This window comes from Meriones unguiculatus, chromosome 2 (genome assembly GCF_030254825.1).
Source record: "Meriones unguiculatus strain TT.TT164.6M chromosome 2, Bangor_MerUng_6.1, whole genome shotgun sequence".
NCBI classification, from domain to species: Eukaryota; Metazoa; Chordata; class Mammalia; order Rodentia; family Muridae; genus Meriones; species Meriones unguiculatus.
In genome coordinates this window covers 144,019,255-144,043,923 of record NC_083350.1, presented here as the reverse complement: position 1 = coordinate 144,043,923, position 24,669 = coordinate 144,019,255, and the positions used below count along the sequence as shown (strand labels likewise).

At 41.9% G+C, this 24,669-nt stretch overlaps 1 protein-coding gene across 1 annotated transcript in view; it reads left to right on the top strand.

The window, feature by feature from the left end:
• Positions 1–238: 238 nt before the first annotated feature.
• Positions 239–24,669, top strand: part of Mccc1 (methylcrotonyl-CoA carboxylase subunit 1) — a 41,366-nt gene continuing 16,935 nt past the window's right edge. The window contains exons 1-10 of the mRNA XM_021633131.2: positions 239–1,157; positions 3,523–3,569; positions 5,019–5,155; positions 6,573–6,668; positions 8,321–8,442; positions 8,971–9,118; positions 9,202–9,323; positions 11,964–12,075; positions 13,268–13,349; positions 22,849–22,976. Of these exons, the coding sequence (XP_021488806.1) occupies positions 1,081–1,157; positions 3,523–3,569; positions 5,019–5,155; positions 6,573–6,668; positions 8,321–8,442; positions 8,971–9,118; positions 9,202–9,323; positions 11,964–12,075; positions 13,268–13,349; positions 22,849–22,976 (1,071 nt within the window). The 5' untranslated portion in view covers positions 239–1,080. The remainder of the gene's footprint in view (positions 1,158–3,522; positions 3,570–5,018; positions 5,156–6,572; positions 6,669–8,320; positions 8,443–8,970; positions 9,119–9,201; positions 9,324–11,963; positions 12,076–13,267; positions 13,350–22,848; positions 22,977–24,669) is intronic.

The window sequence follows — 24,669 nt, the reverse complement described above, 5'->3', positions numbered from 1 at the left end:
GGAAGTATTGCTCAGGCTGGCCTGGAACTCACTGTCTAGTCAGTCCCCTAACTCACCACAGTCCCTCCGCTTCAGTCTCTTCAGTTCTGGGATTACAAATAATCGCCACTATGCCCGGGTAATTTTTGTATTTGTTTTAACTCTTCGGTTGGATGCTTCTCTTACTATGCTTTTATCCCCATATGAGCCCTGCCCCAGCTGTATCAAAAAAAAAAAAAAAATCTACAGATAGTTTTTTACTGTGTCTTTATTTTTTAGATATTCTGCCACTCGCTTTTGCGTCCCCCTTTTTCCTGATACTCATTGGGAACGCTTACTTTTAAAATGTTTTAATTTATATATCCACTTTACATCCCAATCGCAGCCCCCTCCTTTCTCTCCCCCCCCCACGTCTCTCTCCTCTTAGAAAAGGGGAGTGCCCCCGCCCCTCACCAACCCACCCCAGCACATCATGTGACATCCGGACTGAGCTCATCCTCATCCACTGAGGCCAGACAAGGCAGCTCTGCAGGGGGAAGCGACAGAAAGCAGTCAACAGGGTCCATGTGATAGACAACACCCGCTCAAATCACTAGGGGACGGACAGGAAGATTAAACTGTCCATCGCTACACACGTCCAGTCCTTGGCTGAAGCTTTCGTCTCCACAAAGCCCCCATGGGTCTAGGTTCGTTGACTCGGTTGGTCGTCCTGTGGCGTCCCTGTCTCCTCCAGGTCCTTCCGTCATTAACCCCCACACCTCTAGGCCTCCAGGATCTCCGCCCAATGCTTGGCTGTGAGTCTCAGCATCCGACTCGAGCAGCTGCTGGGGGGGACCTCTCAGAGAACCGTTACGTAGGTTCCTGTCTTGAGAGGTGCAGTTTGAAATAAGTTCTGTGTTTGCAGCACAGATCCCACGCCCAAGCCGTCCGACCTGCCAATCGGTGCCTTTGCAACACCCAGTTCTGTGATTGGCTGTTGCGGAGACGCCCACCTAGACTTCGGGGCTACGGTGGCCGACAGGGGGCAATAGGCTTGCGCAAGGAGGGAAGCTTTCCGGCGTTACCCGAGCAGTTTTGAGTGTCCGAGTGGGCTGTGCGGAGATGGCGGCGGCGGCGCTGCTGGCTGTGCTGGACAGGAACCATTTGCTGCGGGTCCCGATCCTGCTGCTGCAGCCAAGGTGACTGTGGGGGCAGCGAATCAGTGGACAGGCTGCCGGTCCGTGCGCGGCTGGGCTGCGGGGCGCGGGGTCACGCGAGCTCTCCTTTGCGTGTCTGCGTGTAGTTTAGACTGACGCGGTCCCACGTCAGCTCCTTGCTTCGTCCCGCGTCCCGCCGACGCTGGCTGGTTTCTGCTCTGAGCTCGCGGGGCTGGGCACCCCGCACTCTGCTGTAACCGAAGCTTGCGCAGCTGGAGGCGTGGGCTAGGACGCCTTCCAAAGCCTCTTTCAGCTCAGCTCCCCCATCTCGAGTGCAATGCAAAGGATTCCAGCATAGCTTTCCCATTGCGGGAAAAAAAATCAAATCAACGAGAGCCGAGGAGTTTTGTCGAACGCTCTTGTTCACAAGTTTGGCAGATGACTAACTCGTATCCCAGATCGTTTTGGAGATGAAGCGCCACGGTTTGGGGACAGTAACTTCTGCAGTGAAAACCCCGACTCTTAGGTTGCTTCATCATTACCATATCCTTCCCGCGTTCTAAGAGACGTGCCGGTCCAAAGGCAAGAGCTGCGGGCGTAAGGCTGGGTCTCCAGCTTAGCTGCTCACCACACCTGTGACCTTGGCCGAGTGAGCAAGGGATATCTGAGCTTCAGTTTTTTTCTCCTAGGAGAGGGTGATGATGCTTGTATCTAGGGAGATGGTATCAAGACGACACCAGTCCTCTCGTTTGTCCAAATCAAAACGTAGATAAAAATTTAACCAGCTTATGGTCCATTCAACAAACAGAGGTAGATGCCCGGATTTTCAGTGAATACTAAGACTCGCCGTATATTTTATAAGAAAGATGGTGAAAGTAGTGTTACTGCTGTTTTCTTCCTTGTGACTTTCCTTAGGTTTCCAAGTACTATCACAGACTCATTCTCTTCTCTCTCAAAGCTTACTCACAGCTCTCATTCCTGCTGATGGTTTTTAGAATTGAAAATCTTACCAGCATGAAAATTTTAGTGTTTTTTAAAATTTTGCCAGCCATGACTCCTCTACCATCTCAAAGAATCCCTAGTCGTAACATTCTAGGCTTGAGAATAGAAGATCTCTTAATCAGTGTAATCTCACATGGCAGGAACTTACTCATCTTGTTGAAACGTTTTAAGAGGTAGCAAAAATAACTGAAAAATGGGATAAAGCAATCATAACGTTGGGATAGAGGATTACAGCTCTAAGCTGGAAATTTTTTTTAAAGGATCAGAGAAGGTAAGCCTTCCTTCTTGAAGAGCAAGAATGTGAGGTGGGATGCATTGGAAAGAGTCAAGAGAGCATCAGTCTCCTGGGGAAGCCATGTGCCAGCTCTCATGCCAAAGATGTGTGTCTTCCCAGTCGTCTGATTTAGCGTGCCTCCTAGGCCGCTAGTGTGTACTGTTCCTCATGTGACCCTTGGGAGATACTAGTCCTGTTGGCTGCTTACTTACATGCAAAGGGTGTGTGTATGTTGCTTCAGTCACCTAATATCTAATGTATAGTATGATCTTTGTGCTTTGAGAAGGAACTGAGGTCATCCGTCTATATATAACCGTGCTTTTGCTTGGGAAAACTGTATACTTTAAAACCAAAAAGTATCCCAAGATTGCCTCTTGCAGCCTAGGAACTATAGGTTAAGCATGTGGCTACCATGTTTCTGGCCCTCAAAAACTTAAATTCATCTATTTGTAAAATGTAATCCTCACTGTATAAGTTTTCTCGTGGAGGGGGTATTAATGAAAAAAAGACTAGAAACCCCAATGCGAGTGATCTGACCGAGCAAGTGGATGTTGAAGAGTAGGAGGTGGGGACTAGGCCATAGCCAACATTTCTTATTTCTGTTTTCCTTTTTCAGCTTTCTTCCGTTGATTTCTCTGGCTTTTACTGTCAAAACTGTTTTATCAGGAGCTTGCATTCAATTGTATTTTCAAACTGTACTTTGGTTATTATATTTGATTTAATAAAATACAACAGAAAGCATCAGAATGCAGTTTGTCATCCTTCACGACAGTTCTAATTGTGTGTATGCTGGGTAGTTTTTACTGTTACCTACAGGCCAACCAAAGGTTTTTAAACAGCTGAGGTAGTTGCTTTAAAGAGTCTTAGCTTTTTAATTGTCTCTCTGGCCAAATAGCAGCTTTGAACAGGATAGGGAACTCATTCAAAGACATGAGCACAAAGGGAAACTGGCCAGACTCAAATCTCACAGGCTCTAGATAGGTTTCTTTCCACAGTCTTACTAAATCACTTTGCTAATGGGCTTAAGGTTAACCTTCCACTGTGTCTGGACTTGTTTGTACGTTTTGAAAGAGCAGTAGCTGATCTCGTGTATTCTGATGGATTATAACTCTGTCTGCATTTCTATTACAGGGAATGGGCTTGGAAGCAGAGAACCATGAAGTATGGAACGACCTCAGGTACTGGCAGACTTTAGCTTTGCTTTAGAGTGTGAGCCAAAAAAAAAAAAAGAAATGTTTAATCTTTAATTTGTGCACAAGAGAATTAGCTCTCATAAACCTTCATACTTTTGCATTGTCACAATAACTTTCTTATTAATGTTATGTCACCAGTTTTGCTTTTTATGTCAAATCCTTTTTGCTATTAAGTGTGATTTTTAAAAATATTTATTTATTTATTCACTTTATATCCTGGTCATAGCCTCCTCTGTCATTCCTCCCAGTCTCACCTGCCCTCCCTGCTTCCCCTATCACCCCTCCCCTGCTACTTCCTGCTACTTAGAAAAGGGAGCTCCCCTACCCACCCACTCAGGCATATCAATTGGCATCAGAACTGAGTGCGTCCTCTTCTCCTCTGGCCTGGCAAGGGAGCTCCAACAGGGGGAAGATGATTGAAGAGCAGGCAACAGTGTCCAAGTCAGTGTCAGCCCCCATTTCCCTTACTAGGGAACCCATATGAAGACTGAGTTGCCCATTGGCTATATCTGTGTAGGGGGCCTACGCCCAGTCCATGCCCAGTCCTTGGTTGGTGCTTCAGTCTCCGCAGGCCCTTCTGGGCCCTTGTTAGTTGGCTCTGTTAGTCTTCTTTTGGAACTCCTGTCCTGAGTCCTTCCATCCTTTCCCTTATTCTTCCACAAGACTCCCTGTACTGAATGTTTGGCTATGGGTTTAAGTGTACATTTTGATGTGCAATGATGGAGAACATCTTAAATTAATTGTTTGTTTGCTTGTTTGTTTTTTCAGACAGGGTTTTTCTGTGTAGCCTTGGCTGTCCTGGACTCGATTTGTAGACCAGGCAGGCCTTGAGCTCACAGAGATCTACCTGCCTCTGCCTCCCTGAGTGCTGGGATCACAGGTGTGCACCACCATGCCCGGCTCAATGATGATCTTAACTTTCCAGGAGTTTGGGAACTGGGGAAAGAGTGTTTGTGGAAAGAAGATCTTGGCTTAGACTCTCCGATGCTAGGTTGACAAGGAGACAGACTTTCAAGTGGAAGTTGACTGTAGAGAGTTAGAAACTCAGCTGCAGCCGCTGAGTGCAGATGCTACCGGCATAGAGGGGATGGCATTTGAAAGAACAGCAGGACGCTTCACAGCACCATAAGGGAGAAAAACTGAGAGAACCGAGTCCTGTCTTCTTCATACTGCATTTCTCGATTCACATGTCCTAACCTCTCACAGGAATGTCATACAGTGTTTTCTTAAGCTTTTATGTTTCTTTTACTGAGTAATTTGAGTTTTCGTTAATAGAGGACTTTAGTGAATAGAAAAGAAATCCACTATCTGATAATAAAATGGTAATCTTAGCCTTTGGTATGTAGTTTTACCACAGCAAACCCTTAAGACCCGACTAATAACACATTTTATTTCCTGATAAAATTTCTGTCTTCTCCTCATGGTTTTTGACAGGAAGAAGCATTACGAAGGTCCTCGTTGCAAACAGAGGAGAAATTGCCTGCAGGGTGATCCGAACAGCCAAAAAAATGGGCATACAGTCTGTGGCTGTTTACAGTGAGGCCGACAGGGGTTCCGTGCATGTAGACATGGTATGTTGTAAAGAGCTGGAAACAACGTCTTGTTAGTGATCGCCTGTATTTGCTTTTGTGTTCAGTTTAGTTATTTAACTTTTACTTTTATTTCGTGTCCATTGGTGTTTTGCCTGTGTGTATGTCTATATGAGTGTGTCGGATTCAGTCATAGACAACTGCAATCTGCCATCCGGTGCTGGGAATCGAACCCAGGTCCTCTGGAAGAGCAGCTAGTGCTCTTAACCACTGAGCCATCTCTCCAGCCATAGTAATGATTAAGTTTAGTTGTAGACATTGCATTTTTTATTTTTTTTTAAATTTTTACTTGCGTATTTATTTATTTGAAACAGGGTTTCCCCCTGCAGCCCTGCCTGTCCTTGAACTCAGAGATATCCACCTGCCTCTGCCTCTGAGTGCTGTAGTTAAAGGAGTGTGCCCCTATTGCCTGGCTCAGTTTAGTTCCTTATGATGACAGTTGATGCTTGCTGGTGTGAACAAGCTCTCTGTAGGTAGGTTCCGACTACTCATGATGTAACACTGGTTGAACTAAACAGCTTGTTTACTTGCATAGCTGAGTAACAGGCAAGGTACTTGATCTCATCACGGGATGCTTCAACCCAGATGCACGATACGAAAGGACAAAAAGACCGAGACACTGTTGTTAGCAGTTGTTACCTACTGGCGTGAGCTAACTTAGACAAGTCACTTGACCTTTTTGACCTTTAGTTCATCAGTAAATTCCCAGCTAACAACACCGGCTCCTTCGACATTTGTGTTTCTAGTTACTGCCAGTTCTTGTCTGCCAAGGGGAGCTCTAGCAGGGATGAGCTCAGCTGCCGACTCTTCTTCAGGCCCACAGAAGGGCTGTACGCATCTGTTGGAGTTCCTGTTCCAGCTTCAGATGGCTTCATTTTAACCATAGTAAACGACTTCCTCTTGTTAGAAATAAGATTCCCTGCTGGCTTTCAGGCCACCGAACCTTCTCCTTTCTCTGTGTCCTTTTGTGGATCCCACCCACCTAGACAGATTAACCGTTGATGTCGAGGTTTGCTCATATGAAAATTTAAAGGGTAGTGTAGGATAATCCACAAATTATGAGAGATTATATAAACTTTATAAGATTTTCTTGCTACATATTTCTGTTAATGTAGTTTGTGTCTGCCTTCAAATTATAACTTTTGGCATGAATTACATTTAAGACCATTGTAATGCTGTGATGGAGTCTAGAATGGGGTTTCTTAGGAAAAATTGAGATTTGACCCTCCTTGCATGCAAGATTGAGTTCCAAACCGGCTGTGTCTGCTTCTACATCCTTGCAGTTTCCATGTCACTGTCATTTCCTGGTTGTGCCCATCCCTGTATTGTTAATAGTAAATGAGGCCGATAAGGCTCAATAGACAGTACACGTGCAAACTAGGCGTGCTGTCTCTAACAGGCAGATGAAGCATACAGCATTGGCCCTGCCCCATCCCAGCAGAGTTACCTCTCCATGGAGAAAATCATTCAAGTGGCCAAGAGCTCTGCAGCACAGGTAAGACCTGAGAGAATTCACAATGCAAAGCAAGCAAATTTTGTATAATTTATGCAGAATTACTTCTTTGTAGACATGTTCTCTTTTCATCTGGTTTTCGCTTGTGATTATTTGTTATCTCCGTAAGCTGCATTCATTCCTTCTCCTTCCTCAGCCTTCTCGATGAGCCCTTTGCATTGACAGAGGGAGAATGTAAACTATACATTAGAATTAAGAAAATAGAGTTCTCCTTGGAATCTCAAATTTTTGAAGTTAGGCCAGTTTTGCACAAAAACAATAAGCAAATCCTTCTTCCCAGGCTACAGCCCTTTGCTTTCCCTAAGAACAATGTTTTTTGTAAGTTGAAGTGTGGATTGTTCTAGGGTGGAGGAGACGGGAAAAAGGCACTTGTTGCCACACCTGTCAACCTGTTCAGTTCCTGAACCTGCTAAGTGGAAGGAGAGAACTGACCCCTCCAAATGGTCTTCTGACCTCCACATGCCCCCCCCCACTGACAAAGTGAAAGAGGTACTAACAGCTGTTTCATATCTATTGCTATCACTTAACCTAAAACATATCTTCAAATAAAAAAAGTATGCTTTAATTATGTTTTTAAAGTTAATTTATAATGAATAATAGTCACTTCTTGATTTAAGCATTTTTCAAGTTCAGTTATTAAAAACTTTAAAAGATTTGTATGAAGGTAAAAACCCAAGTTAATGTGTCTATAAAGATATGTTGTTCTAGAGACCACCATATAATTCATTAATTCCACTTTAAAGTTTCACTTGTGTGTGTGTGTGTGAATATATGTGTGTTTGTATGTATATATGTGTGTTTGTGTGTGTGTGTTTCATGTAGGGGTTGAGAGCTTATGAATGTGGAGATCAACTTTGTGGAGTCTGTTTTCTTCTTCTGTCTTTTCTTGGCTTCCAGGTATCAAGCTCAAGTTATTAGGCTTTCTGTGGGCACCTTACCCACTGAAACTTCTCACTGCCCTATTCATTGCTCTTCTAGGTATATATCAAAGAATTTATAGCCGGGGCTCATACTTGTACACCAACATTCACAGTCACATTATTTATAGAAGATGAAAATTAGAAACAACTCACATGTCTGTGAACAGATTAGTGGATGAACAAATGTGAAATAGCCTTAAAATGAATGAAGTTCTGGTTCAAGCTGCCACATGGATGAACTCTGAAAACTCATAGAAATAGAAAGGGAAGTAGTGGTTGCCTGGTCACAGCAATTATGTCAGAGTGATAATATCTTGACAGGTGGTAGTGACAGTGGAAGAGCGACATCTGTGAGGATCACATGCTTAAAACTGCTTAAACTGGTACCTTGTCGGCTTTTGCTGTGTTCATCATCACTACAGGGAAAGATACAAGGCTGAGGGCATAACTCTGCGGTAGACAATTTGCCTAGCACATGGGAGGGGTTGGATGTTAAAAAAAGAAAACAAAGTCATGTTTTTTTCTGGTGCGAAACAGGCTTCAAAGTTTCCATATGAATGTTCCAGACATTGCTTTGGGAGCAGGTTATGACAGAGACCTTGGTGTCTCTGCAGCCTCATCTGGAGAGGTCTCATGAGGGCAGCATTGCTAGCACCAAAGCTTCACCAGCTGAGAGCCAGCTAGTAAGGTAGTTGTGCTTCCTCTCCTTTGTAGGCCATCCATCCAGGATATGGTTTTCTTTCAGAAAACATGGAATTCGCTGAACTGTGTAAACAAGAAGGAATTATTTTTATAGGTCCTCCTTCCTCTGCAATTAGAGACATGGGTATAAAGAGGTAAGCGTTATAAGGCAAATTGAAGCAGTCTGTTTTATCACAACAGGTATTTTTTAAATTAAATCGTATTTGTTGTTACTTGTGTGTGTTTGTGTGCATGCATGCAAGTGCACACGTGCAGGCGTTCCACCTTTACATGGGTTCTGAGGACCACACTCAAGCAGTCAGGTTTGCAAAGCAAGCACTTTACCCACGGAGCCATCTTGCCAGCTCCATTAAAAGGCATTTTAAATTATACTCATTTGTTGTCATTCTTCTGACATGTAGGAGAATTCCACTGAATTTTGGAAAATAAACAAGTAATTATACTGTAAATTCTTAGATATATATTAGTTGTCTGGGGTTAAAAGATGGTGGGATGGGCTACCACATGAAATAAGAGCAACTATGTACCAAGGAATTTAGTGTGTGTGTTAATACTCGTTCCAGACTGAAGTCCTTTCTTTACCTGTGGGATGGGGTTTTTTTTAAGAGTTATGATTTATAGCTATCATAAAATTGGGTCATCTTGGTGTTTCTACTCTAAAGTACCTCCAAGTCCATCATGGCTGCTGCTGGAGTACCTGTTGTGGAAGGCTACCATGGCGAGGACCAGTCTGATGAGTGCCTGAAAGAGCATGCTGGGAAAATCGGGTATCCTGTTATGATCAAAGCCGTCCGTGGTGGAGGAGGAAAGGTAAGATTGTGGGTACCTACCCTTGCCATTCCTGACTAGAGGTCTGTGTTTATATGGTGGTCACGCAGTTCTTTCTTTTCTAGGGCATGAGGATCATTAGATCAGAAAAAGAATTTCAAGAGCAGTTAGAATCAGCCCGGAGGGAAGCAAAGAAGTCTTTTAATGATGATGCTATGTTGATTGAGAAGTTTGTGGACACACCAAGGTCAACTGTTGGTTTTTTGTTTCTGTTTTTGTTTTTGTTTGTTTTGTTGTTTTAATGCGTGTATATGCTGTAAGATACAGTGTTATAATACTGTATAAGCTCTTGAGGTTCCCCACTTCAACCTCTGTAGTCATGGGTTACATACATGTAGTCAAGTATGCTTGCTTCTACACAGTTTTTTTATGCTAATAGAAAACTCATGCATGAAAACATAAGAAACAAATGTGTCCAAAAGAACAGTGGATAGAATCATTTCTAACATTATAATGTTATACAGCGATATACCACAGGCGTCTTTCCATATTAGTAAATAATGAAAACTGTCTTAGTACTTTTGTTCAAGAGAGAATGGCCCTGTGACATCGATGTCCCAGAGTATGTTTGTTACGGGTGACGCTTAGGGTTTTCTTCCAGTATAAATGTGTTCTTCTAAGAATCCCCTGTACCTACAGAGCTCTACGCATTGGTTGAGAGATTCAGAAAAACGGAGCTTGTTAATTAGCTAGAATCCATTATGAACATTTCTGTCATCGTTGTGTGATATTTTAACAGGTGGTGACCCCTGTGGCCTAGACTAACCATATGGCAGGTTCTATGTTTTTCATGTTCTAGGTAGTCTTACGGTCCTAATCCTAACAAAGTTCCCCAGATATGTACTCCTGCTTTCAGTTTGTGCACCAAGGCACTAGGCCATAGAATGAGTACTGCTGCCTGGGTCACCCTCAGTTCTGAAGCTGGGATCTGAGGGCAGGCAGTTTGACCTCAGAGTTCACATTCGAAACCATCGCACTGAGGTGTGTCTTTAAATACCTCCATAGAAGGCTCATAGATTACCAGCTTTTTCCCTTTTTAAAAATAAGATAATTATTGTAAACTTTCCCACGTCCTAGATATAAAAAACCTTTTAGACAAGTGGAAAGAACAATTCATTTGTGAACCATGGATAGAAAGGCTTTATCTTTAGCATTGAAGTTGAAACACTAAGATCTTTCCTTAAAAGAAAGAACGGACTCTTTTCTTTTCTTTTTTTTTTTTTTTAACATTTATGTTCTCTTAGGGCCCTGACTTGTTTTTGGTTTTGTTTTCCACCTTTTAAAAGGTGGAACTGGGGTCTGGAGAGATGTCTCAGCAGGTAAGAGCACTTGATGCTCCTGCAGAGGACCCGAGTTTAATTCCCTGCACCCACATGGCAGCTCACGACCATCTGTAACTCCAGTTTCACAGGATCCAGGGCCCTCTTCTGGCCTCTGTAGGCCAGGTACCAGGCATGGGTCTGCAGCATAGACATACACACAGGCAAAACACCAGTACGCATAAAACAGAAATAAGTTTATCTTTAAAAAAAAATAGTAGAACTATGCCTGAGCATGACACAATAAATGAAATTTATTAATTGCACTTTGATAGTTAAAAAATCAATCAGTTCAAAACAGATCAGTAATTAGGAGAGCACAGCGTATGCTTCTTATTAGTGGGAAGTAAGACAGAAATGAAGAAGGTTCGAAATGTTTCCTTTGGTAATACCTTTCAAAAGAAAACGGACAAGTCATCCAGATCAGCATCCTTTTACATGATAGTCATAGGAGCCCTTTCTGGATATCCCAGTGAGTATGGCTCAGGAGGGGAAACATTGCTTGTTGGAGACAGGGCCTCACCCTGTAGCCCTGGCCACCGTGCTGACCCGCAGCCCGTTATGCAGAGCACTTGAACTCGTGATGGTCCTCTTACCTGTGCCTCCTGAGGGCTGGAAGGTGTAATCCATAGACAGAGTCACTGGGACTGGGTTCCACAAGTCTGCCTTTTGCTTGGTTGCGGTTTTCTGTAGTGGTCTCCATCTGCAAAGAGATGTTTCCTCGATGAGGGGCGAGGACACCACTGTCTGTGGCTGTAAAGGCAGATAGCTAGACTGTTGTTAGGGATCATGCTAGTGTAGCAAAGTGGGGCTTGTAGGTTGTTCTCCAAGACTGTGACTTCACTAGTCCTGGGCAGTGGCATGTGTGAGCCTCATTTTTCTAGACATTATGTATGTCTGCTCTCAGTATGACTTACCATAATTTTACTAGCTTATGTTAAAGTGCCTTTTTAGTTTTTTTTTTTCATGATCTAATGTTAGCACGCTCTTGAAATACTAATGATCTATGTTTATTTTTTATTTGACTTATTTCTTAGCTCCTTTATAGATAAGACATTTTGATTTCAGTTATCCATTGTTTATAAAATCTGACTAAAAGGATTTTTTGTTTGTTTTATTAAAGCTGGTTAAGTTATGTTAGCCTTCTTATGAACTATAGTTTGTATTAATTTTTCTACACAAATTTATCAGTTTTTGATAATTTTTACTTTGTGATTAACTCCTATTTGGGGGTCTCCTGTGTTTTCACTCTTCTTACCTACCAGTCACTTCAGGTACATAAATTTGTTTTGCTAGTGTTTATCATACAAATGGAAACCTTTCAACTCAGATTTTATAAGATTGTGTCTGTTTCTAAATTATCACCTCAATATGGAGTTCAGAAGATCATATTTTTCTCAAAGAAAATGAAGGAATCTTGGTCATTTTGGACAACAGTTTGGGACGGTAAATGTGAAATCTCTTGACCCTTAAGGAAGCATATGAACACGTCTGTCTTTTTGAAATAGGCACGTGGAAGTCCAGGTGTTTGGTGACCACCACGGCAACGCAGTATACTTGTTTGAAAGGGACTGTAGTGTGCAGAGACGGCATCAGAAGATCATTGAAGAGGCCCCAGCGGTAAGGAAGCTGAAAGGACGTTTCTGAGGTTCTCTCGAATGTGAACCTTCTCCAGTCACATTTTCACATCTGATTCATGAAGCTAATGTCTTCCATTCCTAGCATCAGAATAGTGACGTAATGATAAGACTTTGATGCAGAGCTGAGGATGTGGGGTGAGGGTAGGTGGGGGTGGGGTTATTGTTCTGGGGCAAGATGAGCCACGTCCCTTCTAGACACTGTCTAGGAAGGTCTACCTTGGTGTAAGTATCTGGCTAAGAGTTAGCAGTTGGACAGTGAGATTAGAGCACACGTTTTAAACTGTAATTAGCTAGAATTAACTACATGACTGAAATGGAATTGTCTGGCTAGTTTTTTTGTTTTTTGTTTTTATTTTTCATAGAGAAGACTCTTGTTTAACCACTGTTTCAGCATTTCCTTAAGTACCTTAGTCATCTTCTTGCCCGATAGTTACATTATGGAGAAAATGGAGTCACTGTTTGACAACATCCCCTTAATATTGTTCCCATCCCTTGGTTGGTTCAGGTTGCTTAGGAGGGTCAGAGGCAGGGCTACCTATTTTGGGGTTATATTCCTTTAGGGCTTATATCAGGGTCCTGACGTTTCTAGTTAACCAGGGTTCTTACACTATTCAAAATAGAATTTTTTTTTTTGTTTCAGAATATATTAGATATTTGAAGTGGATGTCAACAGCATCAGTAAGGCTTAATGTTTAAGCAGAGATTATTTAGATGTCTGTGTGTGGAGTATTGTTGTGACAGTGCCTGTGGAAGATGCATCAGATTCCCTTTGGTTTCCCTACAGGTTGAGCTGCCTGATAATGGCGCTGGGAATCAGAGTCGCTCTCTGTGAGCGCAGTACACACTCTGCTGCCCATGTCTCCAGCTCAGTCCTTGTCATCTTTGTGTAGTTATGGAAGTTGTAATGAAAATGCGAAGGATAAAGATAGGTGCTGGAATGGAGTAATACCTGTAGCTCATAGACACACTAGCAGAAACATTCAACAGTGGTGTAGTGACAGACAAATTGGTATATTATCTTTTTAATGCCATAACTTAATATGCATTATGTATATATATATCTAATACATTATGTACATTATTATCTAGTACATTTTAATGGTGTTTCATTCTGGTGGAAATGTACGGTGAGACCACACACTAATGGAAATTGTCTTGAATGTTCCCTGTAGCCGGGGATTAACCTTGAAGTAAGAAGAAGGCTGGGCGAGGCCGCAGTCAGAGCTGCGCAGGCTGTCAAGTATGTGGGCGCAGGTATGTTAACACCTCCTTGTAAAAACCGCTTTTGTTTCGGGAGATAAGAGGGACATAAGCCAGGCTCCCTGGATGTCTACAGTAGGAAATGGACTTTTAAGAAACAAACTTTTTTCTAAGCAGTACTTAGCCCAATCATATATGAGGAAGTTTGTTACTCCCTATTCTATTTCAAGATAAGATGAATCAATTGTTGGGTTTGTTTTTTTTTTTCTTTTAAAATGATTAAACTTTATTTTTAGAGCACAGTTTTTGGTTTTATTCATTTACAGAGCTTTGGACTGATGCTAAGGCCTCACATACGGAGGCAAGAGCTTTACCACAGAGATACACCCAAAAGTCTTTAAGAGCAGTTTTTAGAAGCTAAACAGAAGGCCAGACTCACAATCTGCAGCATGTCCTATCACTTTTATGCCTAAAATCTTATGAAGAGTAGATGTTTTTAATTTTGATTAAGTCTACCCTGTCAGCTTTTTCATGGGCTACGCCTTTGGTGTGTGTAAATGTCATTTTTCATGTTGTTTTCTAGGGCTGTAGTTTTGCAGTTTCTATTCAGACATATTATCTGTTTTGAGTTGATGCTTGTGAAAATATAAAATCTGTGTCCATATTTTTTTGTTTTCCTTCTCAGTGTTTTTGTTCCAGTACCGTTTTCTCAGCAAGTTGTTTCGTGAATATCAATAAGCTGATTCTAAAGTTTATATTAAGAAGCAAAGGGCCCCAAATATCAATTCAACAATACAGAAAGACTTTGTGTCATTGTATTGCCTGTGCCCCTCTGCCATAGGCTAGTATATGTTAACATGGCTGTACAGCTAGGCTTGCTTTTCTAGTCCTTCGATTCGTTCATCTGCTCAGTAGTGATACTTTACTCTCTTAGTTCAACTGCGGCTTTTATAGTAAGTCTTAAAGCTGAGTATTGTTACTCCTCCAATTTTGCTGTTCTCCTGTATTGTTAACAACTGATTCAGGGTTTTTGTTTTTGTTGTTGTTGTTGTTGTTGTTTTTACATTTTCCTAAGATTTATTTTTATGGATGTGAGTATTTTGCCTGCATGTATGTGTGCACATTGTGTGTGTCTGGTGCTTACAGAGGCCAGCAGAGAATGCTGATCCCCTGGAATGCGGGAGAGAGAGAATGTGACAGAGAAAAAGACTGTCCACATTGTCAGTTGCTTGTGCGATGGCCTATTGTGCCTTCTGAGGAATTAGGCTGTTTCATCTGAATTGTTCATGAGCAAAGACTTATTGATAATATTTCTTTAGGTCTGGCAGTGTGGATCAGTGGGAAAGCAGATGTCTCCCACATGGAAGGCTCTGCGCACAATCCCTAGCGCCATACAGAAAGGACAAAGTTTTCCCTTTAATTGTCCCAAGACCTGTGCTTAAGTTCTTCCATTTCTGACATTGTCCTCCGTGGTCTTCTAGTCCACCAGCCTGGTCAAAAAATTCTTTGACCAAGAAACAGTTTTTGTTTTCCATTTTTCTCTAATGAGTTTATAATTTCACTGATTTCTGTATATATATTATTTATTATTATTTATTTATTTTGACAAGGTTTTGCTATGTAGCTTTGGCTTGCCTGGAGCACACAAACCTGTGCTTGCCTCCGACTGCCTCCAGGTGCTAGAATTCAATGCATGTGCCAAATATCCCCAGCCCGCTATAAGTTTTTTTGTTTTTTTCCCTCCTTCCTTCCTTCCTTCCTTCCTTCCTTCCTTCCTTCCTTCCTTCCTTTCTTTCTTTCTTTCTTTCTTTCTTTCTTTTGTTTTTTGTTTTGTTTTGTTTTGCTTTTTGAGACAGGGTTTCTCTGTGTCACCTTGGCTGTTCCGGACTCACTTTGGAGACCAGACTAGCCTTGAACTCAAAGAGATCCGCCTGCTTCTGCCTCCCCAAGTGCTGGAATCATAGGCATGCACCACCACACCAACTTTGCTATAATTTTTAAAGATTTTTGTTTTCATAGTTACTTGTGCTCTGTGTGTGTGTGTGTGTGTGTGTGTGTGTGTGTGTGTGTGTGTACCTTTTGGGGGAGATATTTTTTAATTAGCCAGTCTAATTGATTGACCTTTGAAAATGTGCTTTCCAGCCTCATTCTTATCTTTGTCCATTCATTTGACTCCATAGCTTTGCTATTTATTGTGAATAATGCTACAGTAAGCATAGGCAAGTAGATAGTTGTATCTGTGTGCTCACGCACGCAGGTGTGCTACAGTTTACAAGAGGATTTGGGATGACTCTGGAGAGTCAGATTTCTCCTTCCACCATGTGATTTCCAGGGACTGAACTCAGGTCATCAGGCTTGGCAGCAAGACTTCTGAACCATCTCTTAACCCTCTGCTGTAATTTGTATTGTTTTACTTATATTACTATATTACTGGACCTAATTTTATATATTTTCTTATCCCTTCTTATATGTTTGCAGCTATAAATTTATGAGCATTTTCTGTGTCACATCCATTCATTTTAATTGTATTTTCATTTAATAGAAAATATCAAAGTTTTCTTTTCTCGGGTCTATTTCTGTATTGGTTTCTAGTTAGTACCATTGTCTTCTGAGAGCAGACACCATTGATGCTGTTTTTATTGTTAAAACTATTAATGCATATTGTACAAATCAGTGGGTTTTCATTGTGACATTCCCATATTTAGTGCTTTTTAGTGTTCACCCTTCCCTTTAGTTATCTCTTTTCTTTTTCTTCCCCTCCTTAAATTCCTTCCCCCTCCCTAAGGGTCCTGCTTTCAGGTCATGTGAGAATGTAATTGACTGGCTCGCTCATCCTGCATCCTTTATTTGTTTGTTTGTTCATAATTTATATATTTAGTTTATGTACAGATCATAGCTGCCTTTCTGCTCTCCTCCCACTCTCTCCCTTCCACCCTCTTCCCCCATCCCTGCTCCCCTTTTCCTTAGAAAAGCAGAGCCTCCCAACCCACCCCAGCACATAAAGTCGCATCAGTGCTGAGCTCCTCATCCACTGAGGCCAAGTAAGGCAGCCTGTTATGGGGAAGTGATTGAAAGCAGGCAAGAGTCCATGTCATAGACAGCACCCACTAGGGGACCCACGTGAAGATCAAACTGCCCAACCATGTCCAGGGGGGCCTGTGCCTAGTCCATGCATGCTGCTTGGTTAGTGTTTCCATCTCCAAAAGTTCCCATGAGCCTCAGTTAGTTGACTCTGTTGGTCCTCATAAAATTCATGTCCCCTCTGGGTCTTTCTGTCATCCCCAGCCCCCCGCCCCCAACTCTTCCAGAGGACCTCCTGGGCTCTGCCTAATGCTTGGCTGTGAGTCTCAGCATCTGATTCGATCAGCTGCTGGGTGGGATCTCTCAGAAGATGGCTATGCTAGGCTGCTATCTGTAAACATAGCAGAGTGTTATTAATGCTGTCAGGGGTTGGCTCTTTCCCATGGGTGGGTCTCAGTTTGGGCCAGGCATGGGTTAGATTGATAGTCCCTCTGTCTTTATCTCTGCACATCATGTAGGCAGGTAAATTTTGGGTAGCAGTGTTTATAGGTGGATTGATGTTCCCCTCCCACCACTATGAGTCCTGCCTGGCTAGAAGGCGGCTTTCTCAGTCTCTATGTCCTCTGCTGCTAGGAATCTCAGCTGGAGTCATCCCCGTATCTCCCCTGGAGCCTACCCTGTCTCAGGTCTCCAGCTTGTCTCACAGATGCCCCCACACTCAGTTTCTCTTTTCTCTCCAAGTCCTCTCATCTCCCCTCTTCACTCCCTTTACACTTGTCATTGGCCCACCACCCTCGTTTTCTTCCCCACACCCTTTCCCTATCTTCATCCACTTCCACTGTCTATTCTGTTTCCCCACCTGAGTGAAAGTCCCTTGGGCCCTCCTTGTTACTTAGCTTCTTTGGGTCTGTGAACTGTAGCATGGTTATCCTGCATTATATGGCTAATATCTGCATATAAGTGACTACATACCATGTGTGTCTTCCTGCTTATGGGTTATCTCACTCAGGATGATCTTTTCTAGTTCATTCCATTTGCCTGCAAATTTCATGATTTCCTTGTTTTTAATAGCTCTTCCTTAGTCATCAGGGAAATGCAAATCAAAACGACTCTGAGATTTCATCTCATACCTGTTAGAATGGCTAAGATCAAAAACTCAAGTGACAGCGTATGCTGGTAAAGTTGTGGAAAAAGGGGAACATTCCTTCCTCTATTGCTGGTGGGAACACAAACTTGTACAACCACTTTGTACAATTTTGGTGGTCTCTCAGAAAATTGGGAATAGCTCTACTTAACTATGCCACTCATGGCATATACCCAAAAGATGCTCGACCATACCGCAAGGACACTTTTCTGTCACATTTATTTTTAAATGGTTGTTTTATATTTGATGCATGTGTGTTTACAGTTTTATGTTTTCACGGCAGATTGTCCATTTTCTTGATGTATCTACCTTTATCCTTCTTGAGCATTTTTGTGTAAAGCCTATTTATCCAATATGAGCACAGCTGTTCCTGCATGCTTTCTGATTTCATTTCCTCATACTTCCATTTTCTACCCTCTCACTCTTAGTCCATGTATGCTTTTGTTGATGCTTGAGTTTCTTGAGGCAGCAAATTGGTGGTTCTTGTTTTTAATTCACTCAGATACTCTAAATCTTTTCATTGATGAATTAAAATAATTCATGTTCAGGGTTATTGCAAGTAATATGTAACAGTTCTTGTCATTTTTGTTGTTTTCTTCTGGCTGTTCTCAGTATCCTGTGTTCATGTCTTTCTGCTTTGTTTTTATTAGGAGTTTCTGGCTTAATGAGTTAACAGTGTCTGAATCTTACCCAATTCTCGTTTGCTTGACTATTCCTCTAATTGAATTTCCTTCTTTCTCCTGTTCTCAAGCTTGTTAATGTTGCTTCCACCTTTGGCCACGGATTCATTTAAGAATCTTCTGTAAAGCCAGTCATAGTGGTATACACGCTTTTCATCTCAGCACTCAGGAGGCAGAGGCAGGCAGAGCTCTGTGAGTTTGAGGCTAGCCTGGTCTACATAGTGAGTTCCCGGACAGCCAGAGCTATGTAGAGAGATCGTGTCTCAACTAAATAACTAAATAAATAGATAAATAGGTAGATAGATAGATAGATAGATAGATAGATAGATAGATAGATAGATCTATTATAATACTGAGTTATCAGCTATATGTGTCTTTAGCTTATGCCTGTATTGGCATGCCTTTATTTCTCTTTCATTTCTGAACAATAGCTTTTCTGAATAGGACTCTCCATTGCCAGTTACTTTCTCTCAGAGTTCAAAATACAGCATTCTGTAGCTGTAACCCCATAGGCCTGTAACCCCAGCACTTGGGAGGCAAAGGCAGGTGGATCTCTGTGAGTTTGAGGCCAGTCTGGTCTACAGAGTTCCAAGACGGCCAGGGCTACATAGAGAAACCTTGTTAAAAATACATACATACATACAGACAGACAGACAGACAGACATTCATAAATGCAGCATTCTGTTCCCTCCTTGCCATCAGAGTTTTTGTGAAGAAGTCTCGTATCCTGGTGGGATTTCCTTTATGGCTGATGTGGTACTTCTCATTCTCACTGTTTTGAGGTTCTCTGTGCTCTGGCAGTTTAATGAACATATAGAGAGAGGTTCCTTTCTGGTCATGTCTGATGGAGTTCAAAGAACCCCCCGTACCTGGATGTCTGTGTTTCCCAAGACTTGAGACATTTTGCTGTTGTTTCCCTGCACGCATTTTTTTTTTTCTACAGCATTCATCTATATCATGGCTCCTTCGTTGTTGTGTGTCCTTTCTCTGGGGCCACAGAGGCCTTGCATGGTCAGTGCAGTCTTATAGTTTTCTTTATTGTAGTCTGTTCTAATCCATCGACTTGGTCTTCAAGCCTTAACTGTCTTTCTTTCACTTGATCTCATCTACTGATGATTCTTTCAACTGGGTTTGTGTGCTTGTTTGTATTTGTTTTTGAGAAAGAGTCTCATATGGTGTAGCTCAGGTTGAATGTGGTGATCCTTCTTCCTCAGCCTCTCTGATGCTGACATTACAGGTGAGCACCTTCAAGCCTGGTTCCACTAGGCGTGTGTGTGTGTGTGTGTGTGTGTGTGTGTGTGTGTGATTTTTAAAAATTATTTATTTATTTTAGCTATAGGATGTGGTATGTAGACATACCATATGCCTGGTGCCCTCAGAGGACAGAAGGGGCCCTGGAGTTAATGGCAGTTGTGAACCAGCATGTAAGTGCTGAAACTGAAACCCGGGTCCTCTGGAAAAAGAGCCAGCACTCCTAACCACTGAGCCATTTCTCCAGCCCCCACTCTACAGCTTTTTGTGGTTGTTGTTTGTTTACTTACTGAATTTTCATTTCCAAGATTTCTGGTTCTTTTTCAGAATTTCTTTTTGTGAATTATTTTTTTCATGCTCCATAATGTGTTCTTTAACTTTTCCTACTCATGTGAATTTGGTGGTAATTTTAAGACGAATCATTTGAGATTTTGGGGCACATCATCCTCTTCAGTGTCTCTGGAGTCCTTTTCTAGGGTGTTAACTTTTGAGGAGTCCTGTTGGTTTTCTGGCTTGTATCTCTTGCATTTCTATGTTGAGATTTCACATATGGGAAGGTGGAACATCCTTACATGTTTATGTGGAGATAATCCCCGTTGACAGATTCATCTGTGTAGTGTTGCCTTTAATTGCAGATTATTTCTTGCTGTCATTTGGCTGCTTTTGCTCGTGGTTAGTAGAGTTCAGTACAGTGCATTTTGTGTTGTAGCCCACGTCACCTGCCTTCTCTGTAGATCTACCAAGAGTGGAGACACTGTGGAAGCCAGGGCATATGGATAGCCTTGGCGGTGGATGCTTGAAAACTGTTAGAACCTTTGACTCCCAAACCAGCAAGCTCAGACAAGATAATTCTCAACACAGCCCTTGTCATGCCACACTAAGGAATGTCCCGTCGCGTGTCTTACGTGTGTGTAGACTGTCCTTCTTCCAGGTGCTGCAGCCTGCCCTAACTGGGCTTTCTTGGTCTGTCCTTCACTTTTACCTTTACCCTACCCTGGGATGCACTGTGGCGTGTTTGCCTAAAGCTCTCTTCTCATCCTTTGCTCTCCAACGTGCCTGGGTTTTGTCAAGTATCTGCTCGAAACTAAATTGCTCACCTTCCCATAGTCACATCTTCAAGAATCTCTCTTCCCTGGTTGCTTTGCTTCTATTCCCAAGACAAGTGGCTGATCATGTGTTTCTATTTTCATTTCTGTTTCTCATTGATCGGGAGTTATCTGTGGCCCAGAATAGGATTCCTTTAGGTGATCTGGATGATTCTAGGTGACTAATCATTGCAAGTTTGAGAATATATTCTCCTGTTGTGGTCCATAGGTAACAATTTACCTAGTTGATTGATGGGACAATTGAGTTAATGTATATATCCTTGCAAATTATCTACCTGCTGGATCTGCCCAATCTAATAGAACATTATTGTTTTTCAACTACTGTGATGAATTCACCTATTTCTCCTTGTTTTCAGTTTTTGCCACATGTCTTTTGATATTATTAGGTATTTGATATTGATATATATTTTGCAGGATTGACCCCTTTACCATTTTTATATTGTCATCTTTATAGTATTATTCATCCATGATAACATTCCTTACTCTGCAATATCATCCATCTGAAATAGCTACTCCTACTTGCTTTATTGTTTGTATGCAGTATCTTCTACACTTTTTACTTTAAATCAGTTCATTTTTTAAATTAAAGATGAGTTTCTTGTAGACAATATACAGTTGGGTCTTTTTTATTATCTTAACACAGTTTCTGCCTTTTTTTTGGTATGGGACTATTGAAATGTAAAATGATTGCTGCTGTAGTTCAAATAATGTTTACCATGTTTTTTATTGTTTTCCATTTGTTCCCTTTGTTCTTCATTCTTATTTTTGTCTATCACTCATTCTCTTTCTTTCTTGTTTTTTCCCTGCTCAGCTCTGTTACTTTCATTGTTTTAATTGAGCATTTTATGTGATTCTTTAACATATCAGTTGATAGTAAAAGACTCACACTATGCATTCAGATTAATCCTACCAGATTCATATGGCAGTCTTGGGCCAGTGAGATGCACTTGTCATACAAGCCTGACCATATGAGATCAACCACCAGAACTGGAAGGAGAGAACTGACTCCCAAAAGCTGTTCTCTGACCTCCACATGTGCACCATGTCATATATGTGTCTTTGCTCATAGACACACACACAATAATAAATAAATGAATGAATGAATAAAAAATTTTAAAAATGTTAAAAGTCTTATCATATGTCATAAGCATAGGTACTTAATAATAATTAGGTATCTCTAATATATCCCTCTTGTCCCTTCTGATATTTTTGTCATACCCTCTATTTCTACATAAGAATATATATGAAGACACACATAATCATATTCACTGTTTTGTGTTATATTAAGCTGTTTGCTAAATCAACTAGCAATTAAAGCAAATGAATTAAGAGTTTCATTGTACTTTCAGCTACTTATTTTCTGATGGTCTTCCTTTATATAGACAGACATTTCTTACAAGGCTGATATGATTGTAGTCATTTGACAAAATCAGCTCACCTACGCTTCAAATAATCAAAGTATTGTGTAAAATTAAGCCTAATAAAACTAAAGGATGTTTGCCTACAGTGGGGCCTGGAATCCATCCCCAGCATTACAGCTCTTAGCACACTACCAGTAGGCTTGGTATCAGCATATAGCTTAGACACTGAACAGCGGAAAAGGGCTTTCAGTGTGTTCCTAACTGAAGGGCTTCTCTTATTTGGGGTGGGGAGCAATACGGAAGGTCAAACTTAGGGCCCAGGGCACCTGAGATAACAAATTACTAGGCAGCTATAGCCCCAGCCCTCATGAGGACTTCAAGAGAGAACTTGCTGGACCCACAGTAATCAGGGAGGAAAGTTACATCTTTATCCAGAGTTCAAGTGAGGTGAGCCATCAGCGTGAGGCTTCTGGGGTAGGTGTGCTGGAGCAGTAACTCACAGTCCAAATATGCCATCATTACTACAGCGGGTACCACTGGTGTATAATTTGGGTTTAGCATTTGCTCAGGATTCCAAAGATATTTTCTGTTGCTACCTTTCATACAGTTCTCTAATCTAAACTGAGACCATTTGCTGCTGAGAAATGTGGTGTTTTCTTCATGAAATGCAAATTATGTTCCATAAATGAAGTCCTCAGCAGTAAAACTCAATGTGCTGCATCATAGAAAGTATTTTTTTAAACCCTAATTTTTTTATATATATATATTTTCTATGGCCTGCATGTATGGCTATGTGCCATGCCTATAGAGGCCAGAAGAGGGCATCAGATGTCTGTTGGTCCCCATGTGTGGGTGCTGGGAACTAGAGCTGTGGAGGAGGTCTGGTGCTCTTCTTAGCTGCTGACCTCTTCCCAGCTCCCCTCAGCAACAATCTCAGTTTGCTGCTGATCATACGCCACTGAAGTGCGGCCTCTCTACGTTATCTTTCAGGAACCGTTGAATTTATTATGGACTCACAGCACAACTTCTACTTCATGGAGATGAATACGAGGCTGCAGGTAGAACACCCCGTCACTGAGATGATCACCGGAACTGACCTGGTGGAGTGGCAGTTCAGGGTGAGCAACAGCAGTCGTAGGCTGTGGGTGTCGCTTCGTGCTGGAGAGCTTGCCCAGCACGGGTGGTGCCTGAGGTCAGCCCCAGCACCCCCAGAAACAGGGTCAGGGTGGAGAACACAGCACATTCTGGACTCCTTTTACGCTGCTTTGGGTGTGATTCACTTCTGTGGTTTGGAATGAGGACAGGAAAATGAAAGGTTAAAAAAGCTGCATCTGAGGCTGCAATATTATTGGCACTTTCGGAGCACAGACTTTTAACTTGTCAATTAACTTCACCTCCCCTCAGGTGGACTGTATCATGGCCATGCTGAAACTCGCTCTGTAGACCAGGCTGGCCTCAAACTCACAGAGATCCACCTGCCTCTGCCTCCCAGATGCTGGGATTAAAGCTGTGCCACACCACAGCCCACTGCCCAAAGACTTCGTAAAAATGGGGTTCTGTGGTTCAGACAGCTGAGTCCAGGCTACAGTACAGATGTCCAGCAGGGTTCAGGGGTGCTGTTGAAACATAGGTCAGAGGTTTTGGATACTTCCTGTCTCTCTGAGAATGAAAATGGTGCAGAATTCCCAACCTGAAGGTGTGGTCAGGACCAGTCTGTCTTGGACTTGGATGGAAGCCAGTCTCAGAAAGAAAAAAGAAGAAGAAGAAGAAGAAAGCCAGTAAAGATAAGGCAGTTTGAAAACAGTTTGTGTGATAAAAATAAGATTATATCCTAGAACACTTTTCTTTTGTCTAAGAAGACAGTAAGAACTCTATGAGTAAGTAGAAAAGCTTCATTTTGAAACATAGCAACGAAAAGGATACTAGGAAACACTTCCGTGGTGCTTACTGTGGCCAGGCTCTGACTGTAAGAAGCTCGAGAAGTTTCTCTGGTCGGGATGACTGTAGAGATAAAGTAAACCCAGTCAGTGTGGATGCAGAGACTGTGGTCTGAAACCACAAACACACTGAATGTAGTTATTTCCTCTCTGGTTCTGTACTGTGTTCCTGACCCTTCCTGTTTGCAGGTTCTGAGGAATGAGCTTGTCTCTATACCTTTTCAGTTCAGAGTCATATGAAGGTACCTATAATCTTTTCTCCTGTGTTTAGATTGCTTTTTTGTGTGGGTTTTTTTTTTTTTGGTTATTTGTTTTTGTTTTTGTTTTTTTATCTTGCGATAAAATTTGAAGAGAGGGAGGAAGTGGCCACATATTCTGCATTAGTTTTTTCTAAGTCATACTCACTGAAGAGTGAAATGACAAGTATTTAGTAACAATGAATGATCACAGCTTATGGTCTGGGGTCACTCAGACACTTGAGTTCTTCCTTCTGCCTTACTCTGTCATTCACATGGTGGTGAAAATGACAGTATAGCTAATCTGTTCACAGCCTTTTTCATGGGTGTAAATGTAATTCCAAATGCCAAGTGTTTATAAAGATGAGTTGGGAACTGGGTTTTATATTGCAACTAAAACAGTATCTTAGCAGTAAGGAAGTTAGTTTTCATGGTATTACACACCAGTTTTTAGAAATTAGCCGTCTAATGGGCTTTCTCCACTTAAAACTCCAGAACCCGTTATAATGAATAGATTATCCCCAAGCTGACCCTGTTTTTTGATCTGTGTCTGCCTTACCCAGCACTCAAGGGGGTGGACAGTCACCATTTTTGTTGACTGCCATTCAGAATGCAGATGTCCGTTTTCCACAGGGTAT